At 39.4% G+C, this 24,230-nt stretch overlaps 1 protein-coding gene across 1 annotated transcript; it reads left to right on the top strand.

Annotated features, from left to right (window-relative positions):
• Positions 1-2,002: 2,002 nt before the first annotated feature.
• On the top strand, positions 2,003-23,666 carry LOC142741940 (vang-like protein 1). Its single transcript, XM_075851262.1, has 7 exons — positions 2,003-2,085; positions 5,968-6,070; positions 6,355-6,959; positions 13,242-13,372; positions 14,133-14,250; positions 22,999-23,224; positions 23,619-23,666. Exons 1-7 carry the CDS (start codon positions 2,003-2,005, stop codon positions 23,664-23,666), a joined length of 1,314 nt encoding a protein of 437 aa, XP_075707377.1.
• The last annotated feature ends 564 nt before the right edge of the window (positions 23,667-24,230 follow it).

Genomic DNA, 24,230 nt, shown 5'->3' on the forward strand with positions numbered 1-24,230 from the left:
AGTGTTTTCCAGTTCCCAGTGTTCCCGTACCTGCTAACTGTATCCTGTGTACCGTGCTACCTTGTTCCTGTGCTATTGAGTGTTGGAGTTGTGTTTTGCCATAGAGAATTGGAGTCGTGTTGTGCCGCATACTCCGCCATCAATGTTACACCAAGCCAGGTGTCTGCCTGCGTCCAAGGTCCCATCCAGCCTACCATCACTACTGTCTGAAGTTACCACAGGTACCCTTAGTCGAACTATAGACTTTGACTTGGTATCCTGTTGGCCAGCTGCTATCCTGCTACGGCGGTACGGCCCAGTGGGTCCACGCACCCCTCTTGACATAAAGATCTTGACTATTTATTTTGGCCACTGGTTGGACTTCTTCAGACCCAACAATTTTCATCTGTGCCACCCTGCTAGAGCTGCGTCCTCATGTTTATCATATGAGGATAGACCATCTGCCTTGAAGTTCTTCCGGCAGTCTGAAAGAGCTGGATGAGACCAAATGTGGAGTCCAATGTCCATGACATTTACAAGACCATTTTTACCAGTAGACATGTGAATATGTTCAGCCCCTTCATGAAGCCGATGACATCTGGGTTCAAATCTGTTTTCAGGTTTACTCTTTTATCTTGTAGATTGTATGATCTATGGCTATAAATAATGGTCTTGGAAATGGTGGAAGTCTGAAAGCAGGACTTCAGGGAGCTCATGAGAAGGGGCACTGTTCTGAGCCACTTAGCCCTTCAGGACTAGCCTACCTCTTACATTTTGCTGTTTCCTCCCTACCTATAAGTGATAGCCCCTCTTATGAGCTCGGGGGAGTTAAGACTAAGTAATGGGATGTCACCAGAAACTCTCTGCTCCTGTTTGTCCAGTATAAACCCTTCACCGACATCGGGCGCCGTCATCCATGCACATAATGTTATGTCTGTCCAGGGTTATCCAATAGTCACAGCATGATAGATGGCACTAGGAGGAGGTTGAACAGCTCAGGATGTCTTCCAGCACGTCTCCCCTTCTGCAGATTTGTCATCTATTGAGCAGAACTGCAGAGCTTTACATGTAGGACGGCATCTTCTACTGACTCCACGTACATGACCTACTAGACATCAACTAGACATATCATCCTATACTATTTAAGGTGCTGTTACTGGTGGAGTGATGACCAGCTAGAGGCATAGTGGCAGAAATGTTGAACAGTTGGTATTAAGGAAGCAATAAAGAAGTATGGACTGCCGACATCGTGGTCCTGTCCTCTTGGATATGCAGATAGATGGATGCCACCAGGGCGACTCTAAACTCCCCACTGGGATCAGGGATTGTTTGCGTCTAGTGTTTTTCTTGTTCTGGGGCCAGGAGAACCTGCTCTGCATGTTCTTCATGATCTGAGGGCCTTCATCTCTTCTCCATGAGCTGGTGCCCTTGTTTTTATTTCCCTCTTGCTATAGGAAGCCACAATCTACACCTGTAGCTCACTGGTACTTCTGCCGAGAGCTAAATGTATCATCATGAGGCTTTGGGGTACACGATCAGTCAGGATTAAGGGGTTGGCTTCTGCAGCTCAGCATCAACAGGGATCCCACTTGGTCAAGGGGAAACATAATATCTTCACCCTGAATGTAATGGCCCAGAACCCTCCTGATGTAAAGGAAAGTTGTATATTGTACAGGCTGGGAGGTGTCGTGTTGGGGGTGCTGTCCGGAAGCCGGGGAGCAGAGCATTATGTCAGAGGTTGAAGGGAGAATCAGAGCATTGAGGTGTTATCAGCAGGTGGTGGATTTACAGGTGAGACGAGACAGAGGCGCAGGTGAAAGGTCACAGTGCGCTGAGCCCGGAGCTTATTTCTCAGGAATGTCTGGAATCTTCTGTGGTTGTTAATATTTACTGCAGAAAGTCCAGAGCAAATCTACGCGGCCCCCAGTGCACCGCACCTTGTCCTGCTGCTTAACATTATCCGTCATGATGGGGTCATGTCCCCGTTATACCCCCCACACATGAGATGTTGTAGATCTGCCCCATGTTCTCTGCCCAGAAACTGATTGTGTTTTCTGTTACAGGAATGGAAGCCGGATACACGCACAACAAAGTCATCTGTGAGAGGTGGGCCGCCCAGGCTGTCCTCAACCTGCTGCCTCCCCCTACCTCATTTACTTCACCCTCCATGTGTCTCAACCAATCCACCATTAATGTCTTCTCCCTCCACCCATCTCCCCATCCATCCATCCCTCCACCTCTTCATCTATCCCTCCATCCATCCCTCTATCAATCCATCCCTTGTTCTCTCCATCCAACCGTCCAACCCCACCCTCCATCCATCCATCCATCCACCCCACCATCCACCCAGCCCTCCATCCACCCAGCCCTCCATCCATCCATCCATCCATCCACCCACCCCACCATCCATCCGTCCACTCCATCCACCCAGCCCTCCATCCACCCACCCCACCATCCATCCACCCAGCCCTCCATCCATCCGTCCATCCATCCATCCATCCACCCCACCATCCATCCGTCCACTCCATCCATCCGTCCACTCCATCCATCCATCCATCCATCCATCCATCCATCCATCCGTCAACCCCACTCTCCATCCACCCAGCCCTCCATCCTTCCACTCACCCCACCATCCATTCGTCCACCCCACCCACCATCCACCCAGCCCTCCATCCATCCGTCCAGCCCTCCATCCATTCGTCCACCCCAGCATCCATCCACCCCACACTCAATCCACCCAGCCCTCCACCCCACCATCCATCCATCCCACGCTCCATCCACCCACCCAGCTCTCCATCCATCCATCCCCCCCACCTTTCATCCATCTGTCCACCCCACCATCCATCCATTCATCCCACCCTCCATACACCCAGCCCTCCATTCATCCATCCACCCCACCATCCATCCATCCATCCACCCCACACTCAATCCACCCAGCCCTCCACCCCACCATCCATCCATCCCACGCTCCATCCACCCACGCAGCTCTCCATCCATCCGTCCACCCCACCCTTCATCTATCTGTCCACCCCACCATCCCTCCATCCATCCCACCCTCCATACACCCAACCCTCCATTCATCCATTCATCCATCCACCCCACCGTCTATCCATCCGTCCACCTCATCCTCCATCCGTCCATCCCTACATCTAGTTGTCCCTCTATTCATCTACTTTTTTATGTACCTTCCTCCATCCATCTACCTCTCCATTCCCCATCCATCTCTCCATCTACTCCTCCTTCCATCATCCTTCACTCATTTTGCTTCATCCGTTCCTTTCTCTAGTTTCCGACATCCATTCACACGTCCTTCCCTCCATCTTTCTCTCTCCTAAAGCAACAATAATCCATGTATTCATACATCTACCATCACTCCATCTGTCTACAATCCCTTCTTAATTTCAGTCATCCATCCACTCATCACTCTATTTTCTTCATCACCATCCATTCATCTACTGATCCTTCTCTCCCCCACCCATCACCCCTATCATAAATGCAATCCAATGCATCTATTAATACCACCACCCATCTATTAATACCACCACCCATCTATTAATACCACCAACCATCTATTAATACCACCACCCATCTATTAATACCACCAACCATCTATTAATACCACCACCCATCTATTTATACTTCCACCCATCTATTAATACCACCAATCATCTATTAATACCACCACCCATCTAATAATACCTCCACCCATCTAATAATACCTCCACCCATCTAATAATACCTCCACCCATCTAATAATACCTCCACCCATCTATTAATACCTCCACCCATCTATTATTACCACCACCCATCTATTAATACCTACGCCCATCTATTAATACCTCCACCCATCTATTAATACCTCCATCCATCTATTAATACCACCACCCATCTATTAATACCTCCGCCCATCTATTAATACCTCCGCCCATCTATTATTACCTCCACCCATCTATTAATACCACCACCCATCTATTAATACCTCCACCCATCTATTAATACCTCCACCCATCTATTAATACCTCCACCCATCTATTAATACCTCCACCCATCTATTAATACCTCCACCCATCTATTAATACCTCCACCCATCTATTAATACCACCACCCATCTATTAATACCTCCACCCATCTATTAATACTTCCACCCATCTATTAATACCTGCACCCATCTATTAATACCTGCACCCATCTATTAATACCTGCACCCATCTATTAATACCTGCACCCATCTATTAATACCACCAATCATCTATTAATACCACCACCCATCTATTAATACCACCACCCATCTATTAATACCTCCACCCATCTATTAATACCTCCACCCATCAATTAATACCTCCACCCATCAATTAATACCTCCACCCATCTATTAATACCTCCACCCATCCATTAATACCACCACCCATCTATTTATACTTCCACCCATCTATTAATACCACCAATCATCTATTAATACCACCACCCATCTATTTATACTTCCACCCATCTATTAATACCAATCATCAATTAATACCTTCACCCATCTATTAATACCTCCACCCATCTATTAATACCACCACCCATCTATTTATACCTCCACCCATCTATTTATACCTCCACCCATCTATTAATACCCCCACCCATCTATTAATACCCCCACCCATCTATTAATACCTCCACCCATCTATTAATACCTCCACCCATCTATTAATGCCACCACCCATCTATTAATGCCACCACCCATCTATTAATGCCACCACCCATCTATTAATGCCAACACCCATCTATTTATACTTCCACCCATCTATTTATACTTCCACCCATCTATTTATACTTCCACCCATCTATTAATACCTCCACCCATCTATTAATACCACCATCCATCTATCCATACCTCCGCCCATCTATCAATACCTCCGCCAATCTATTAATATCTCCGCCCATCTCTTAATACCTCCGCCCATCTATCAATACCTCCGCCCATCTATCCATACCTCCGCCCATCTATCAATACCTCTGCCAATCTATTAATATCTCCGCCCATCTCTTAATACCTCCGCCCATCTCTTAATACCTCCACCCATCTATCAATACCTCCACCCATCTATCCATACCTCCGCCCATCTCTTAATACCTCCGCCCATCTATCCATACCTCCGCCCATCTATCCATACCTCCGCCCATCTATCCATATCTCCGCCCATCTATCCATACCTCCGCCCATCTATCAATACCTCCGCCCATCTATCAATACCTCCGCCCATCTATCAATACCTCCGCCCATCTATCAATACCTCCGCCCATCTATCAATTCCACCAATCATCTATTAATACCACCACCCATCTATTAATACCTCCACCCATCTATCAATACCTCCGCCCATCTATCCATACCTCCGCCCATCTATCAATACCTCCGCCCATCTATCAATACCTCCGCCCATCTATCAATACCTCCGCCCATCTATCAATACCTCCGCCCATCTATCAATTCCACCAATCATCATCTATTAATACCACCACCCATCTATTAATACCACCACCCATCTATTAATACCTCCGCCCATCTATCAATACCTCCGCCCATCTATCAATACCTCCGCCCATCTATCAATACCTCCGCCCATCTATCAATACCTCCGCCCATCTATCAATTCCACCAATCATCTATTAATACCACCACCCATCTATTAATACCACCACCCATCTATTAATACCTCCACCCATCTATTAATACCACCACCCATCTATTAATACCTCCACCCATCTATTAATACCACCGCCCATCTATTAATACCTCCGCCCATCTATTAATACCTCCACCCATCTATTAATTCCACCAATCATTTATTAATACCTACACACTATACACGGAGTGGTTGGATGTCATTGCAGTTGTCAGATGACGCCACAATCTCAGGACAAGTTTTCCTTTAGAGTCCAAAGCTGGAACAATATGTGGAATTATCTATGTAACGTGTAACAGAAGCTTTTATTTATATCTAGAAGCCATGAGGGCCATAAAGCTGTTACCATTGAAGAACCAACAAATGAATATCTGTTACCTGTGGGGGACTCTGGAAGAGGGGAAGAAGAGGAGGAGGGGCAGGTGGGAATCTATCTATCTATCTATCTATCTATCTATCTATCTATCTATCTATCTATCTATCTATCTATCTATCTCATATCTATCTATCTATCTCATATCTCTCTATCTATCTCATATCTCTCTATCTATCTCATATCTATCTATCTCATATCTATCTATCTATCTATCTATCTATCTATCTATCTATCTATCTATCTATCTATCTATCTATCTATCTATCTATCTATCTATCTATCTATCTATCTATCTATCTATTATCTAATTTGTCCTGTTTCCATCGTTAGGATGACTACTGGGCAGATACGACCACTGCGGTGACCTCTGAACGTAGCGCATCCCTGGAGGAGTTGGTTCCTAGACGAGGATCGGGAGAAGCTCCGCGCACTAGGCCGGACACATGGACTATCCTGGGCTTCTACCTGTTCTGTGTCCTGTCCGCACTCACCGTCCTGACCCCACCATTGTTCATTACGCTGCCCCAGGTGCTGTGGGGGTCTGAGCTGGAGCCCTGCGGAGTTATCTGTGAGGGGCTTTACATCTCGGTTGCCTTTAAGCTTCTGTTCATAGTCCTGGGGTCTTGGGCTGTTTTCTTTCGGAGCCCTCGTTGCGTTCTGCCACGTCTGGTGGAGTTCCGCGCCCTCCTCCTTCTGCTGCTCAGTCTCTTCCTGGTCTCCTATTGGCTGTTCTACGTGGTGAGGATCCTTGGGCAGCATGAGCGGAACCTGCTGAGCGTGGTGCAGTATACGGTGTCCCTCGTGGACGCGTTTATCTTCATCCATTACCTGGCGGTGGTTCTGCTGGAGATAAGGCAGCTGCAGCCGTTCTACATCCTCAAGGTTGTGCGAAGCAGTGATGGGGAGGCCCGCAGCTACACGATAGGGAGAGTCAGGTAATGTTGCATCACAATTACCCAGCACCTTCTCTGCCTTCTTCTGTAACTCACCATGCCTTAAATCATATCATACTCCAGTCACCTCCAGAGCTGCACTCATAATGCCGTTTTCCCACCAGCTCTCAGGCTGCAGAAACTCACATCTCACTGCTGCCCCTGCTGGCGAGAACAGAGATAACTCTGCTGTGGGAGATGTGAAGTTTACAGATGTGGAAGAAAATATCTCTCTCATAATGCAGTGTATATCCCATGTGCTCTATATACAGAGATCTCTATCTATAGGTTGTGTATCCGGGATATGTAGTATATATAAGTAACTGGTGTATATCACATGTGCTCTATATACAGAGATCTCCATCTATAGGTTGTGTATCCGGGGTATGTAGTATATATAAGTAACTGGTGTATATCACATGTGCTCTATATACAGAGATCTCTATCTATAGGTTGTGTATCCGGGGTATGTAGTATATATAAGTAACTGGTGTATATCACATGTGCTCTATATACAGAGATCTCTATCTATAGGTTGTGTATCCGGGATATGTAGTATATATAAGTAACTGGTGTATATCCCATGTGCTCTATATACAGAGATCTCTATCTATAGGTTGTGTATCCGGGGTATGTAATATATATAAGTAACTGGTGTATATCACATGTGCTCTATATACAGAGATCTCCATCTATAGGTTGTGTATCCGGGATATGTAGTATATATAAGTAACTGGTGTATATCACATGTGCTCTATATACAGAGATCTCCATCTATAGGTTGTGTATCCGGGGTATGTAATATATATAAGTAACTGGTGTATATCACATGTGCTCTATATACAGAGATCTCCAGCTATAGGTTGTGTATCCGGGGTATGTAGTATATATAAGTAACTGGTGTATATCACATGTGCTCTATATACAGAGATCTCTATCTATAGGTTGTGTATCCGGGGTATGTAGTATATATAAGTAACTGGTGTATATCACGTGTGCTCTATATACAGAGATCTCCATCTATAGGTTGTGTATCCGGGGTATGTAGTATATATAAGTAACTGGTGTATATCACATGTGCTCTATATACAGAGATCTCCATCTATAGGTTGTGTATCCGGGGTATGTAGTATATATAAGTAACTGGTGTATATCACATGTGCTCTATATACAGAGATCTCCATCTATAGGTTGTGTATCCGGGGTATGTAGTATATATATAAGTAACTGGTGTATATCACATGTGCTCTATATACAGAGATCTCCATCTATAGGTTGTGTATCTGGGGTATGTAGTATATATATAAGTAACTGGTGTATATCACATGTGCTCTATATACAGAGATCTCCATCTATAGGTTGTGTATCTGGGGTATGTAGTATATATATAAGTAACTGGTGTATATCACATGTGCTCTATATACAGAGATCTCTATCTATAGGTTGTGTATCCGGGGTATGTAGTATATATATAAGTAACTGGTGTATACCACATGTCTTCTATATACAGAGATCTCCATCTATAGGTTGTGTATCCGGGGTATGTAATATATATAAGTAACTGGTGTATATCACATGTGCACTATATACAGAGATCTCCATCTATAGGTTGTGTATCCGGGGTATGTAATATATATAAGTAACTGGTGTATATCCCATATGCTCTATATACAGAGATCTCCATCTATAGGTTGTGTATCCGGGGTATGTAATATATATAAGTAACTGGTGTATATCACATGTGCTCTATATACAGAGATCTCCATCTATAGGTTGTGTATCCGGGGTATGTAATATATATAAGTAACTGGTGTATATCACATGTGCTCTATATACAGAGATCTCCATCTATAGGTTGTGTATCCGGGGTATGTAATATATATAAGTAACTGGTGTATATCACATGTGCTCTATATACAGAGATCTCCATCTATAGGTTGTGTATCCGGGGTATGTAATATATATAAGTAACTGGTGTATATCACATGTGCTCTATATACAGAGATCTCCATCTATAGGTTGTGTATCCGGGGTATGTAGTATATATAAGTAACTGGTGTATATCACATGTGCACTATATACAGAGATCTCCATCTATAGGTTGTGTATCCGGGATATGTAATATATATAAGTAACTGGTGTATATCACATGTGTTCTATATACAGAGATCTCCATCTATAGGTTGTGTATCCGGGGTATGTAATATATATAAGTAACTGGTGTATATCACATGTGCTCTATATACAGAGATCTCTATCTATAGGTTGTGTATCCGGGGTATGTAGTATATATAAGTAACTGGTGTATATCACATGTGTTCTATATACAGAGATCTCTATCTATAGGTTGTGTATCCGGGGTATGTAGTATATATAAGTAACTGGTGTATACCACATGTGCTCTATATACAGAGATCACCATCTATAGGTTGTGTATCCGGGATATGTAGTATATATAAGTAACTGGTGTATATCACGTGTGCTCTATATACAGAGATCTCCATCTATAGGTTGTGTATCCGGGGTATGTAGTATATATATAAGTAACTGGTGTATATCACATGTGTTCTATATACAGAGATCTCCATCTATAGGTTGTGTATCCGGGGTATGTAATATATATAAGTAACTGGTGTATATCCCATGTGCTCTATATACAGAGATCTCCATCTATAGGTTGTGTATCCGGGATATGTAGTATATATAAGTAACTGGTGTATATCCCATGTGCTCTATATACAGAGATCTCTATCTATAGGTTGTGTATCCGGGGTATGTAGTATATATAAGTAACTGGTGTATATCACATGTGCTCTATATACAGAGATCTCCATCTATAGGTTGTGTATCCGGGGTATGTAATATATATAAGTAACTGGTGTATATCACATGTGCTCTATATACAGAGATCTCTATCTATAGGTTGTGTATCCGGGGTATGTAGTATATATAAGTAACTGGTGTATATCACATGTGCTCTACATACAGAGATCTCTATCTATAGGTTGTGTATCCGGGATATGTAATATATATAAGTAACTGGTGTATATCACATGTGCTCTATATACAGAGATCTCCATCTATAGGTTGTGTATCCGGGGTATGTAGTATATATAAGTAACTGGTGTATATCACATGTGCTCTATATACAGAGATATCCATCTATAGGTTGTGTATCCGGGGTATGTAGTATATATAAGTAACTGGTGTATATCACATGTGTTCTATATACAGAGATCTCTATCTATAGGTTGTGTATCCGGGATATGTAGTATATATAAGTAACTGGTGTATATCACATGTGCTCTATATACAGAGATCTCCATCTATAGGTTGTGTATCCGGGGTATGTAGTATATATATAAGTAACTGGTGTATACCACATGTGCTCTATATACAGAGATCTCCATCTATAGGTTGTGTATCCGGGATATGTAGTATATATAAGTAACTGGTGTATATCCCATGTGCTCTATATACAGAGATCTCTATCTATAGGTTGTGTATCCGGGGTATGTAGTATATATAAGTAACTGGTGTATATCACATGTGCTCTATATACAGAGATCTCCATCTATAGGTTGTGTATCCGGGGTATGTAGTATATATAAGTAACTGGTGTATATCACATGTGCTCTATATACAGAGATCTCCATCTATAGGTTGTGTATCCGGGGTATGTAATATATATAAGTAACTGGTGTATACCACATGTGCTCTATATACAGAGATCTCCATCTATAGGTTGTGTATCCGGGGTATGTAGTATATATACAGTGAAGGAAATAAGTATTCGATCCCTTGCTGATTTTGTAAGTTTGCCCACTGTCAAAGACATGAACAGTCTAGAATTTTTAGGCTAGGTTAATTTTACCAGTGAGAGATAGATTATATAAAAAAAAAAGAAGAAAATCACATTGCCAAAATTATATATATTTATTTGCATTGTGCACAGAGAAATAAGTATTTGATCCCTTTGGCAAACAAGACTTAATACTTGGTGGCAAAACCCTTGTTGGCAAGCACAGCAGTCAGACGTTTTTTGTAGTTGATGATGAGGTTTGCACACATGTTAGATGGAATTTTGGCCCACTCCTCTTTGCAGATCATCTGTAAATCATCAAGATTTCGAGGCTGTCGCTTGGCAACTCAGATCTTCAGCTCCCTCCATAAGTTTTCGATGGGATTAAGGTCTGGAGACTGGCTAGGTCACTCCATGACCTTAATGTGCTTCTTTTTGAGCCACTCCTTTGTTGCCTTGGCTGTATGCTTCGGGTCATTGTCGTGCTGGAAGTCCCAGCCACGAGCCATTTTTAATGTCCTGGTGGAGGGAAGGAGGTTGTCAATCAGGATTTGACGGTACATGGCTCCATCCATTCTCCCATTGATGCGGTGAAGTAGTCCTGTGCCCTTAGCAGAGAAACACCCCCAAAACATAATGTTTCCACCTCCATGCTTGACAGTGGGGACGGTGTTCTTTGGGTCATAGGCAGCATTTCTCTTCCTCCAAACACGGCGAGTAGAGTTAATGCCAAAGAGCTCAATTTTAGTCCCATCTGACCACAGCACCTTCTCCCAATCACTCTCAGAATCATCCAGATGTTCATTTGCAAACTTCAGAGGGGCCTGTACATGTGCCTTCTTGAGCAGGGGGACCTTGCGGGCACTGCTGGATTGTAATGTGTTACCAATGGTTTTCTTGGTGACTGTGGTCCCAGCTGCCTTGAGATCATTAACAAGTTCCCCCCGTGTAGTTTTCGGCTGAGCTCTCACCTTCCTCAGGATCAAGGATACCCCACGAGGTGAGATTTTGCATGGAGCCCCAGATCGATGTGGATTGACAGTCATTTTGTATGTCTTCCATTTTCTTACTATTGCACCAACAGTTGTCTCCTTCTCACCCAGCGTCTTACTTATGGTTTTGTAGCCCATTCCAGCCTTGCGCAGGTCTATGATCTTGTCCCTGACATCCTTAGAAAGCTCTTTGGTCTTGCCCATGTTGTAGAGGTTAGAGTCAGACTGATCATTGAGTCTGTGGACAGGAGTCTTTTATACAGGTGACCATGTAAGAGCTGTCTATAATGCAGGCACCAAGTTGATTTGGAGCAGTAACTGGTCTGGAGGAGGCTGAACTCTTAATGGTTGGTAGGGGGTCACATACTTATTTCTCTGTGCACAATGCAAATAAATATATATAATTTGGACAATGTGATTTTCTTCTTTTTTTTATATATAATCTATCTCTCACTGGTAAAATTAACCTAGCCTAAAAATTCTAGACTTTTCATGTCTTTGACAGTGGGCAAACTTACAAAATCAGCAAGGGATCAAATACTTATTTCCTTCACTGTATAAGTAACTGGTGAATACCATATGTGCTCTATATACAGAGATCTCCATCTATAGGTTGTGTATCCGGGGTATGTAGTATATATAAGTAACTGGTGTATATCACATGTGTTCTATATACAGAGATCTCTATCTATAGGTTGTGTATCCGGGGTATGTAGTATATATAAGTAACTGGTGTATATCACATGTGCTCTATATACAGAGATCTCCATCTATAGGTTGTGTATCCGGGATATGTAATATATATATAAGTAACTGGTGTATATCACATGTGCTCTATATACAGAGATCTCCATCTATAGGTTGTGTATCCGGGATATGTAATATATATAAGTAACTGGTGTATATCACATGTGCTCTATATACAGAGATCTCCATCTATAGGTTGTGTATCCGGGGTATGTAGTATATATAAGTAACTGGTGTATATCACATGTGTTCTATATACAGAGATCTCTATCTATAGGTTGTGTATCCGGGGTATGTAGTATATATAAGTAACTGGTGTATATCACATGTGCTCTATATACAGAGATCTCTATCTATAGGTTGTGTATCCGGGGTATGTAGTATATATAAGTAACTGGTGTATATCACATGGGTTCTATATACAGAGATCTCCAGCTATAGGTTGTGTATCCGGGGTATGTAGTATATATAAGTAACTGGTGTATACCACATGTCTTCTATATACAGAGATCTCCATCTATAGGTTGTGTATCCGGAGTATGTATTATATATAAGTAACTGGTGTATATCACATGTGCTCTATATACAGAGATCTCCATCTATAGGTTGTGTATCCGGGGTATGTAGTATATATAAGTAACTGGTGTATATCACATGTGCTCTATATACAGAGATCTCCATCTATAGGTTGTGTATCCGGGGTATGTAGTATATATAAGTAACTTTTGTATATCCTGTGTTTAGTCTCCAGAGATGCGCACTGTTTGTATTGGAAAATTACTACAAAGATTTTCCGTCTGTTACCCCGAGACCTCAGATCCGGAAGACCAAGAAACAAGAGCGTAGTCTTGAGGACAGGGGTGGCCTGGTGGACGGTGAGTGAAGTGCTGCATGTGGTGACCCCCTATGCCTCGCATTCTATTATATGTCTACCAGGGACCTCCCATGACTGCCCCCGAGGAGCGGCCAGAAGACTATGGAGACTTGTAGGTTCATCTCGCTGACAGCAGGGACCCCATTGGCTGCATTTTAAGATCTTTCCACCAGTTACAACTAACACATTGAGGGGCATAGAAATTGATTTTGTTTTGTGTGTCTGTTAGTATATAGAGAGAGCGCCTCCAGATAGAAGGAACAGTCCTCACTCCAGTATCAGATTAAGAGACGCCATCTTTGGTCTGATCTATTCCTGCCTTCTTTGCCTCATCAGCACAGAGCTGGGATCTGTCCTCTATGTGAGGGGATATAATGGGCAGCCATAAATGGCGTGAAGGTTCCGGTCTTCTCAGCTGCCAGCTCTTCCCATGACTGCCGCAGCAACAAGTTAAGTAGAATTTCCAGCGTGAGTCGATCATTTGGATTTTCTTGCGGTTGGAAGGTTTCTCTATAGGGAGATGTCTTTACTTGTAGGTGATAGGAGGAAAGTTCAGACAATGGAAAGCGCCGGAGCCCGTGCATAATCCAGGGGGTAAAGTGTCCAGATTGTCCGCACAGGTCAGAGGTCACGCCACCAAAACCCCCCTATAAAGACAAGACAGAAAATAGCAGACGGCAGCTGTCGTACTGGGATCATGTGTATAATATGGGGGCTAGATGTAAAAACTGACGGCTTCTCTGCACTTCTTCTCACTCAAGGCGTGGACGACAGCAATATGAGCCAATCACAGGCCCTGATCCCGTCATCAACAAACTACAAGGACAGATACTACGCAGACATTGAACAGGAGCGCAGGATACGCAGGCGCCGCGCCAGGTAAAAACCAACATTTATACAGACTATGCTTTCAACTTATTCTATTTTTATATACAGTCTATATTGTTCTAGATTACATGGTGTCTGTTATATACAGTCTGTATTGTTCTAGATTACATGGTGATAGTTATATACAGTCTGTATTGTTCTAGATTCCATGGTGATAGTTATATACAGTCTGTATTGTTCTAGATTCCATGGTGTCTGTTATATACAGTCTGTATTGTTCTAGATTACATGGTGATAGTTATATACAGTCTGTATTGTTCTAGATTCCATGGTGATAGTTATATACAGTCTGTATTGTTCTAGATTCCATGGTGATAGTTATATACAGTCTGTATTGTTCTAGATTACATGGTGACAGTTATATACAGTCTGTATTGTTCTAGATTACATGGTGACAGTTATATACAGTCTGTATTGTTCTAGATTACATGGTGATAGTTATATACAGTCTATATTGTTCTAGATTACATGGTGATAGTTATATACAGTCTGTATTGTTCTAGATTCCATGGTGATAGTTATATACAGTCTGTATTGTTCTAGATTACATGGTGTCTGTTATATACAGTCTGTATTGTTCTAGATTACATGGTGACAGTTATATACAGTCTGTATTGTTCTAGATTACATGGTGTCTGTTATATACAGTCTGTATTGTTCTAGATAACATGGTGTCTGTTATATACAGTCTGTATTGTTCTAGATTACATGGTGATAGTTATATACAGTCTGTATTGTTCTAGATTACATGGTGACAGTTATATACAGTCTGTATTGTTCTAGATTACATGGTGTCTGTTATATACAGTCTGTATTGTTCTAGATTACATGGTGTCTGTTATATACAGTCTGTATTGTTCTAGATTACATGGTGACAGTTATATACAGTCTGTATTGTTCTAGATTACATTGTGATAGTTATATACAGTCTGTATTGTTCTAGATTACATGGTGATAGTTATATACAGTCTGTATTGTTCTAGATTACATGGTGTCTGTTATATACAGTCTGTATTGTTCTAGATTACATGGTGTCTGTTATATACAGTCTGTATTGTTCTAGATTACATGGTGACAGTTATATACAGTCTGTATTGTTCTAGATTACATGGTGATAGTTATATACAGTCTGTATTGCTCTAGATTACATGGTGATAGTTATATACAGTCTTTATTGTTCTAGATTCCATGGTGATAGTTATATACAGTCTATATTGTTCTAGATTACATGGTGATAGTTATATACAGTCTGTATTGTTCTAGATTACATGGTGATAGTTATATACAGTCTGTATTGTTCTAGATTACATGGTGTCTGTTATATACAGTCTGTATTGTTCTAGATTACATGGTGTCTGTTATATACAGTCTGTATTGTTCTAGATTACATGGTGACAGTTATATACAGTCTGTATTGTTCTAGATTACATGGTGTCTGTTATATACAGTCTGTATTGTTCTAGATTACATGGTGATAGTTATATACAGTCTGTATTGCTCTAGATTACATGGTGATAGTTATATACAGTCTGTATTGTTCTAGATTCCATGGTGATAGTTATATACAGTCTATATTGTTCTAGATTACATGGTGATAGTTATATACAGTCTGTATTGTTCTAGATTACATGGTGATAGTTATATACAGTCTGTATTGTTCTAGATTACATGGTGTCTGTTATATACAGTCTGTATTGTTCTAGATTACATGGTGACAGTTATATACAGTCTGTATTGTTCTAGATTACATGGTGATAGTTATATACAGTCTGTATTGTTCTAGATTACATGGTGTCTGTTATATACAGTCTGTATTGTTCTAGATTACATGGTGATAGTTATATACAGTCTGTATTGTTCTAGATTACATGGTGATAGTAATATACAGTCTGTATTGTTCTAGATTACATGGTGATAGTTGTATACAGTCTGTATTGTTCTAGATTACATGGTGATAGTGATATACAGTCTGTATTGTTCTAGATTACATGGTGATAGTAATATACAGTCTGTATTGTTCTAGATTACATGGTGATAGTTGTATAGTCTGTATTGTTCTAGATTATATGGTGTCTGTTATATACAGTCTGTATTGTTCTAGATGACATGGTGATAGTAATATACAGTCTGTATTGTTATAGATTACATGGTGACAGTTATATACAGTCTGTGTTGTTCTAGATTACATGGTGTCTGTTATATATAGTCTGTATTGTTCTAGATTACATGGTGTCTGTTATATACAGTCTGTATTGTTCTAGATTACATGGTGTCTGTTATATACAGTCTGTATTGTTCTAGATTACATGGTGTCTGTTATATACAGTCTGTATTGTTCTAGATTACATGGTGTCTGTTATATACAGTCTGTATTGTTCTAGATTACATGGTGTCTGTTATATACAGTCTGTATTGTTCTAGATTACATGGTGATAGTTATATACAGTCTGTATTGTTCTAGATTATATGGTGTCTGTTATATAGTCTATATTGTTCTAGATTACATGGTGATAGTTATATACAGTCTGTATTGTTCTAGATTACATGGTGTCTGTTATATACAGTCTGTATTGTTCTAGATTACATGGTGATAGTTATATACAGTCTGTATTGTTCTAGATTACATGGTGATAGTAATATACAGTCTGTATTGTTCTAGATTACATGGTGATAGTTGTATACAGTCTGTATTGTTCTAGATTACATGGTGATAGTTATATACAGTCTGTATTGTTCTAGATTATATGGTGTCTGTTATATAGTCTATATTGTTCTAGATTACATGGTGACAGTTATATACAGTCTGTATTGTTCTAGATTACATGGTGTCTGTTATATACAGTCTGTATTGTTCTAGATTACATGGTGTCTGTTATATACAGTCTGTATTGTTCTAGATTACATGGTGACAGTTATATACAGTCTGTATTGTTCTAGATTACATTGTGATAGTTATATACAGTCTGTATTGTTCTAGATTACATGGTGATAGTTATATACAGTCTGTATTGTTCTAGATTACATGGTGTCTGTTATATACAGTCTGTATTGTTCTAGATTACATGGTGTCTGTTATATACAGTCTGTATTGTTCTAGATTACATGGTGACAGTTATATACAGTCTGTATTGTTCTAGATTACATGGTGATAGTTATATACAGTCTGTATTGCTCTAGATTACATGGTGATAGTTATATACAGTCTTTATTGTTCTAGATTCCATGGTGATAGTTATATACAGTCTATATTGTTCTAGATTACATGGTGATAGTTATATACAGTCTGTATTGTTCTAGATTACATGGTGATAGTTATATACAGTCTGTATTGTTCTAGATTACATGGTGTCTGTTATATACAGTCTGTATTGTTCTAGATTACATGGTGTCTGTTATATACAGTCTGTATTGTTCTAGATTACATGGTGACAGTTATATACAGTCTGTATTGTTCTAGATTACATGGTGTCTGTTATATACAGTCTGTATTGTTCTAGATTACATGGTGATAGTTATATACAGTCTGTATTGCTCTAGATTACATGGTGATAGTTATATACAGTCTGTATTGTTCTAGATTCCATGGTGATAGTTATATACAGTCTATATTGTTCTAGATTACATGGTGATAGTTATATACAGTCTGTATTGTTCTAGATTACATGGTGATAGTTATATACAGTCTGTATTGTTCTAGATTACATGGTGTCTGTTATATACAGTCTGTATTGTTCTAGATTACATGGTGACAGTTATATACAGTCTGTATTGTTCTAGATTACATGGTGATAGTTATATACAGTCTGTATTGTTCTAGATTACATGGTGTCTGTTATATACAGTCTGTATTGTTCTAGATTACATGGTGATAGTTATATACAGTCTGTATTGTTCTAGATTACATGGTGATAGTAATATACAGTCTGTATTGTTCTAGATTACATGGTGATAGTTGTATACAGTCTGTATTGTTCTAGATTACATGGTGATAGTTATATACAGTCTGTATTGTTCTAGATTACATGGTGATAGTAATATACAGTCTGTATTGTTCTAGATTACATGGTGATAGTTGTATAGTCTGTATTGTTCTAGATTATATGGTGTCTGTTATATACAGTCTGTATTGTTCTAGATGACATGGTGATAGTAATATACAGTCTGTATTGTTATAGATTACATGGTGACAGTTATATACAGTCTGTGTTGTTCTAGATTACATGGTGTCTGTTATATACAGTCTGTATTGTTCTAGATTACATGGTGTCTGTTATATACAGTCTGTATTGTTCTAGATTACATGGTGTCTGTTATATACAGTCTGTATTGTTCTAGATTACATGGTGTCTGTTATATACAGTCTGTATTGTTCTAGATTACATGGTGTCTGTTATATACAGTCTGTATTGTTCTAGATTACATGGTGTCTGTTATATACAGTCTGTATTGTTCTAGATTACATGGTGATAGTTATATACAGTCTGTATTGTTCTAGATTATATGGTGTCTGTTATATAGTCTATATTGTTCTAGATTACATGGTGATAGTTATATACAGTCTATATTGTTCTAGATTACATGGTGATAGTTATATACAGTCTGTATAGTTCTAGATTACATGGTGTCTGTTATATACAGTCTGTATTGTTCTAGATTACATGGTGATAGTTATATACAGTCTGTATTGTTCTAGATTACATGGTGACAGTTATATACAGTCTGTATTGTTCTAGATTACATGGTGTCTGTTATATACAGTCTGTATTGTTCTAGATTACATGGTGATAGTTATATACAGTCTGTATTGTTCTAGATTACATGGTGATAGTTATATACAGTCTGTTTTGTTCTAGATTACATGGCGATAGTTATATACAGTCTGTTTTGTTCTAGATTACATGGTGTCTGTTATATACAGTCTGTATTGTTCTACATTACATGGTGATAGTTATATACAGTCTGTATTGTTCTAGATTACATTATGTCTGTTATATACAGTCTATATTGTTCTAGATTACATGGTGATTGTTATATACAGTCTGTTTTGTTCTAGATTACATGGTGATAGTTATATACAGTCTGTATTGTTCTAGATTACATGGTGATAGTTATATACAGTCTGTATTGTTCTACATTACATGGTGATAGTTATATACAGTCTGTATTGTTCTAGATTACATTATGTCTGTTATATACAGTCTATATTGTTCTAGATTACATGGTGATTGTTATATACAGTCTGTATTGTTCTAGATTACATGGTGTCTGTTATATACAGTCTGTATTGTTCTACATTACATGGTGATAGTTATATACAGTCTGTATTGCTCTAGATTACATGGTGATAGGCATATACAGTCTGTATTGTTCTAGATTACATGGTGATAGTTATATACAGTCTGTATTGTTCTAGATTATATGGTGTCTGTTATATACAGTCTGTATTGTTCTAGATTACATGGTGTCTGTTATATACAGTCTGTATTCTAGATTACATGGTGTCTGTTATATACAGTCTGTATTGTTCTAGATTACATGGTGATAGTTATATACAGTCTGTATTGTTCTAGATTACATGGTGTCTGTTATATACAGTCTGTATTGTTCTAGATTATATGGTGTCTGTTATATACAGTCTGTATTGTTCTAGAGTACATGGTGTCTGTTATATACAGTCTGTAGTGTTCTAGATTACATGGTGTCTGTTATATACAGTCTGTATTGTTCTAGATTACATGGTGATAGTTATATACAGTCTGTATTGTTCTAGATTACATGGTGTCTGTTATATACAGTCTGTATTGTTCTAGACTACATGTTGTCTGTTATATACAGTGTGTATTGTTCTAGATTACATGGTGTCTGTTATATACAGTCTGTAGTGTTCTAGATTACATAGTGTCTGTTATATACAGTCTGTATTGTTCTAGATTACATGGTGATAGTTATATACAGTCTGTATTGTTCTAGATTACATGGTGTCTGTTATATACAGTCTGTATTGTTCTAGATTACATGGTGACAGTTATATACAGTCTGTATTGTTCTAGATTACATGGTGACAGTTATATACAGTCTGTATTGTTCTAGATTACATGGTGATTGTTATATACAGTCTGTATTGTTCTAGATTACATGGTGATAGTTATATACAGTCTGTATTGTTCTAGATTACATGGTGATAGTAATATACAGTCTGTATTGTTCTAGATTACATGGTGATAGTTGTATACAGTCTGTATTGTTCTAGATTACATGGTGTCTGTTATATACAGTCTGTATTGTTCTAGATTACATGGTGACAGTTATATACAGTCTGTATTGTTCTAGATTACATGGTGTCTGTTATATACAGTCTGTATTGTTCTAGATTACATGGTGATAGTTATATACAGTCTGTATTGTTCTAGATTACATGGTGATAGTTATATACAGTCTGTTTTGTTCTAGATTACATGGTGATAGTTATATACAGTCTGTTTTGTTCTAGATTACATGGTGATAGTTATATACAGTCTGTATTGTTCTAGATTACATGGTGATAGTTATATACAGTCTGTATTGTTCTACATTACATGGTGATAGTTATATACAGTCTGTATTGTTCTAGATTACATTATGTCTGTTATATACAGTCTATATTGTTCTAGATTACATGGTGATTGTTATATACAGTCTGTATTGTTCTAGATTACATGGTGTCTGTTATATACAGTCTGTATTGTTCTACATTACATGGTGATAGTTATATACAGTCTGTATTGCTCTAGATTACATGGTGATAGGCATATACAGTCTGTATTGTTCTAGATTACATGGTGATAGTTATATACAGTCTGTATTGTTCTAGATTACATGGTGTCTGTTATATACAGTCTGTATTGTTCTAGATTACATGGTGTCTGTTATATACAGTCTGTATTGTTCTAGATTACATGGTGATAGTTATATACAGTCTGTATTGTTCTAGATTACATGGTGTCTGTTATATACAGTCTGTATTGTTCTAGATTATATGGTGTCTGTTATATACAGTCTGTATTGTTCTAGAGTACATGGTGTCTGTTATATACAGTCTGTAGTGTTCTAGATTACATGGTGTCTGTTATATACAGTCTGTATTGTTCTAGATTACATGGTGATAGTTATATACAGTCTGTATTTTTCTAGATTACATGGTGTCTGTTATATACAGTCTATATTGTTCTAGACTACATGGTGTCTGTTATATACAGTCTGTATTGTTCTAGATTACATGGTGTCTGTTATATACAGTCTGTAGTGTTCTAGATTACATGGTGTCTGTTATATACAGTCTGTATTATTCTAGATTACATGGTGATAGTTATATACAGTCTGTATTGTTCTAGATTACATGGTGTCTGTTATATACAGTCTGTATTGTTCTAGATTACATGGTGACAGTTATATACAGTCTGTATTGTTCTAGATTACATGGTGATAGTTAAATACAGTCTGTATTGTTCTAGATTACATGGTGTCTGTTATATACAGTCTGTATTGTTCTAGATTACATGGTGACAGTTATCTACAGTCTGTATTGTTCTAGATTACATGGTGATTGTTATATACAGTCTGTATTGTTCTAGATTATATGGTGTCTGTTATATACAGTCTGTATTGTTCTAGATTACATGGTGACAGTTATATACAGTCTGTATTGTTCTAGATTACATGGTGATTGTTATATACAGTCTGTATTGTTCTAGATTATATGGTGTCTGTTATATACAGTCTATATTGTTCTAGATTACATGGTGATAGTTATATACAGTCTATATTGTTCTAGATTACATGGTGACAGTTATATACAGTCTATATTGTTCTAGATTACATGGTGTCTGTTATATACAGTCAGTATTGTTCTAGATTACATGGTGATAGTTATATACAGTCTGTATTGTTCTAGATTACATGGTGATTGTTATATACAGTCTGTATTGTTCTAGATTATATGGTGTCTGTTATATACAGTCTATATTGTTCTAGATTACATGGTGATAGTTATATACAGTCTATAATGTTCTAGATTACATGGTGTCTGTTATATACAGTCTGTATTGTTCTAGATTACATGGTGTCTGTTATATACAGTCTGTATTGTTCTAGATTACATGGTGATAGTTATATACAGTCTGTATTGTTCTAGATTACATGGTGATAGTTATATACAGTCTGTATTGTTCTAGATTACATGGTGATTGTTATATACAGTCTGTATTGTTCTAGATTATATGGTGTCTGTTATATACAGTCTATATTGTTCTAGATTACATGGTGATAGTTATATACAGTCTGTAGTGTTCTAGATTACATGGTGATAGTTATATACAGTCTGTATTGTTCTAGATTACATGGTGTCTGTTATATACAGTCTGTATTGTTCTAGATTACATGGTGATAGTTATATACAGTCTGTATTGTTCTAGATTATATGGTGTCTGTTATATACAGTCTGTATTGTTCTAGATTACATGGTGTCTGTTATATACAGTCTGTATTGTTCTAGATTACATGGTGTCTGTTATATACAGTCTGTATTGTTCTAGATTACATGGTGATAGGCATATACAGTCTGTATTGTTCTACATTACACGGTGATTATTATATACAGTCTGTATTGTTCTAGATTACATGGTGTCTGTTATATACAGTCTGTATAGTTCTAGATTACATGGTGGCAGGTATATAAAGTTACAGTGTATTGTCTGTTTTCAGATTGGTCGTTGCTGTACACAGGTCGTTTTCTCAGGTTCAGCGGTTGGATAATAGGATGAAACCTGGACAAGCGATAGACCCCAGAGAGGCGGCACAGAGCATCTTCCCTCTTATTGCACAAAGCCTGCAGCGCTACCTGCGCTCAACACGCCAGACTCACCTGTACAGCATGGAGGCTATAATACAGCACCTTGCACTGTGCCTGACGCACAACATGTCTCCACAGGTAACATTGTGGGGGAGGGGCTAAGCACTGAACATGGAGAACATGCACTAAAAAATATTGCTTTGGTGGTCTAGGGTAGATAAGAGGTTAACAACTGCATCTCTGATGGTCTAGGGTAGATAAGGGGTTAACAACTGCACCCCTGGTGGTCTAGGGTATATAAGAGGTTAATAACTGCATCCCTGGTGGTCTAGGGTATATAAGAGGTTAATAACTGCATCCCTGGTGGTCTAGGGCAGATATGAGGTTAAGTTCTGCATCCCTGGTAGTCTAGTTTATATAAGAGGTTAATAACTGCATCCCTGGTAGTCTTGGGTATATAAGAGGTTAATAACTGCATCCCTGGTGGTCTAGGGCAGATATGAGTTTAATAACTGCATCCCTGGTGGTCTAGGGCAGATACGAGGTTAATAACTGCATCCCTGATGGTCTAGGGAAGTGAAGATGTTATTGTCTCTACCTGTGATGGTCTAGGGCAGATAAGAGGTTAATATGGACAGTGATGCCAGGAGGAAAGAATGAGTCCCAGGTAGAGCGCCAGAGGCTCTGCTCCGGGACTCTGTGTCTGGGCAAGCCCCTGACATCACTGTCCATATATGGACAGGGTTCTCAGGAGCAGAGCAGTGTCCCAGGCAGAGTGCTAGTAGCGCTCTGTCTGGGACTTTGGCTCTGGTATTACCCCTGACATCATTATCCATATATGGACAGTGATGTCAGGAGCAGAGCAGGAGTGGGAGGGTGCTGTGTGGCAATACCAGAGAGGGGGGCTGTGTGTCACTACCTTTGTGGGGGGCTGTGTGGCACTACCGGGCAGGGGGGCTGTGTGACACTACCTGGGGGCCGGGGGCTGTGTGGCACTACCTGGGCCGGGGGCTGTGTGGCACTACCTGGGCCGGGGGCTGTGTGGCACTACCTGGGCGGGGGGCTGTGTGGCACTACCTGGGCGGGGGGCTGTGTGGCACTACCTGGGCGGGGGGCTGTGTGGCACTACCTGGGATTGGGGCTG

Source organism: Rhinoderma darwinii, chromosome 2, assembly GCF_050947455.1.
Source record: "Rhinoderma darwinii isolate aRhiDar2 chromosome 2, aRhiDar2.hap1, whole genome shotgun sequence".
NCBI lineage: Eukaryota > Metazoa > Chordata > Amphibia > Anura > Rhinodermatidae > Rhinoderma > Rhinoderma darwinii.

Coding starts and splice junctions, on each gene's coding strand:
- LOC142741940 (XM_075851262.1), top strand. CDS start 2,003: ATGTTCTCTGCCCAGAAACTGATTGTGTTTTCTGTTACAGGAATGGAA. Junction 2,086..5,967: donor AACAAAGTCATCTGTGAGAG/GTGGGCCGCCCA, acceptor ATTTATATCTAG/AAGCCATGAGGGCCATAAAG. Junction 13,373..14,132: donor CAGGGGTGGCCTGGTGGACG/GTGAGTGAAGTG, acceptor TTCTCACTCAAG/GCGTGGACGACAGCAATATG.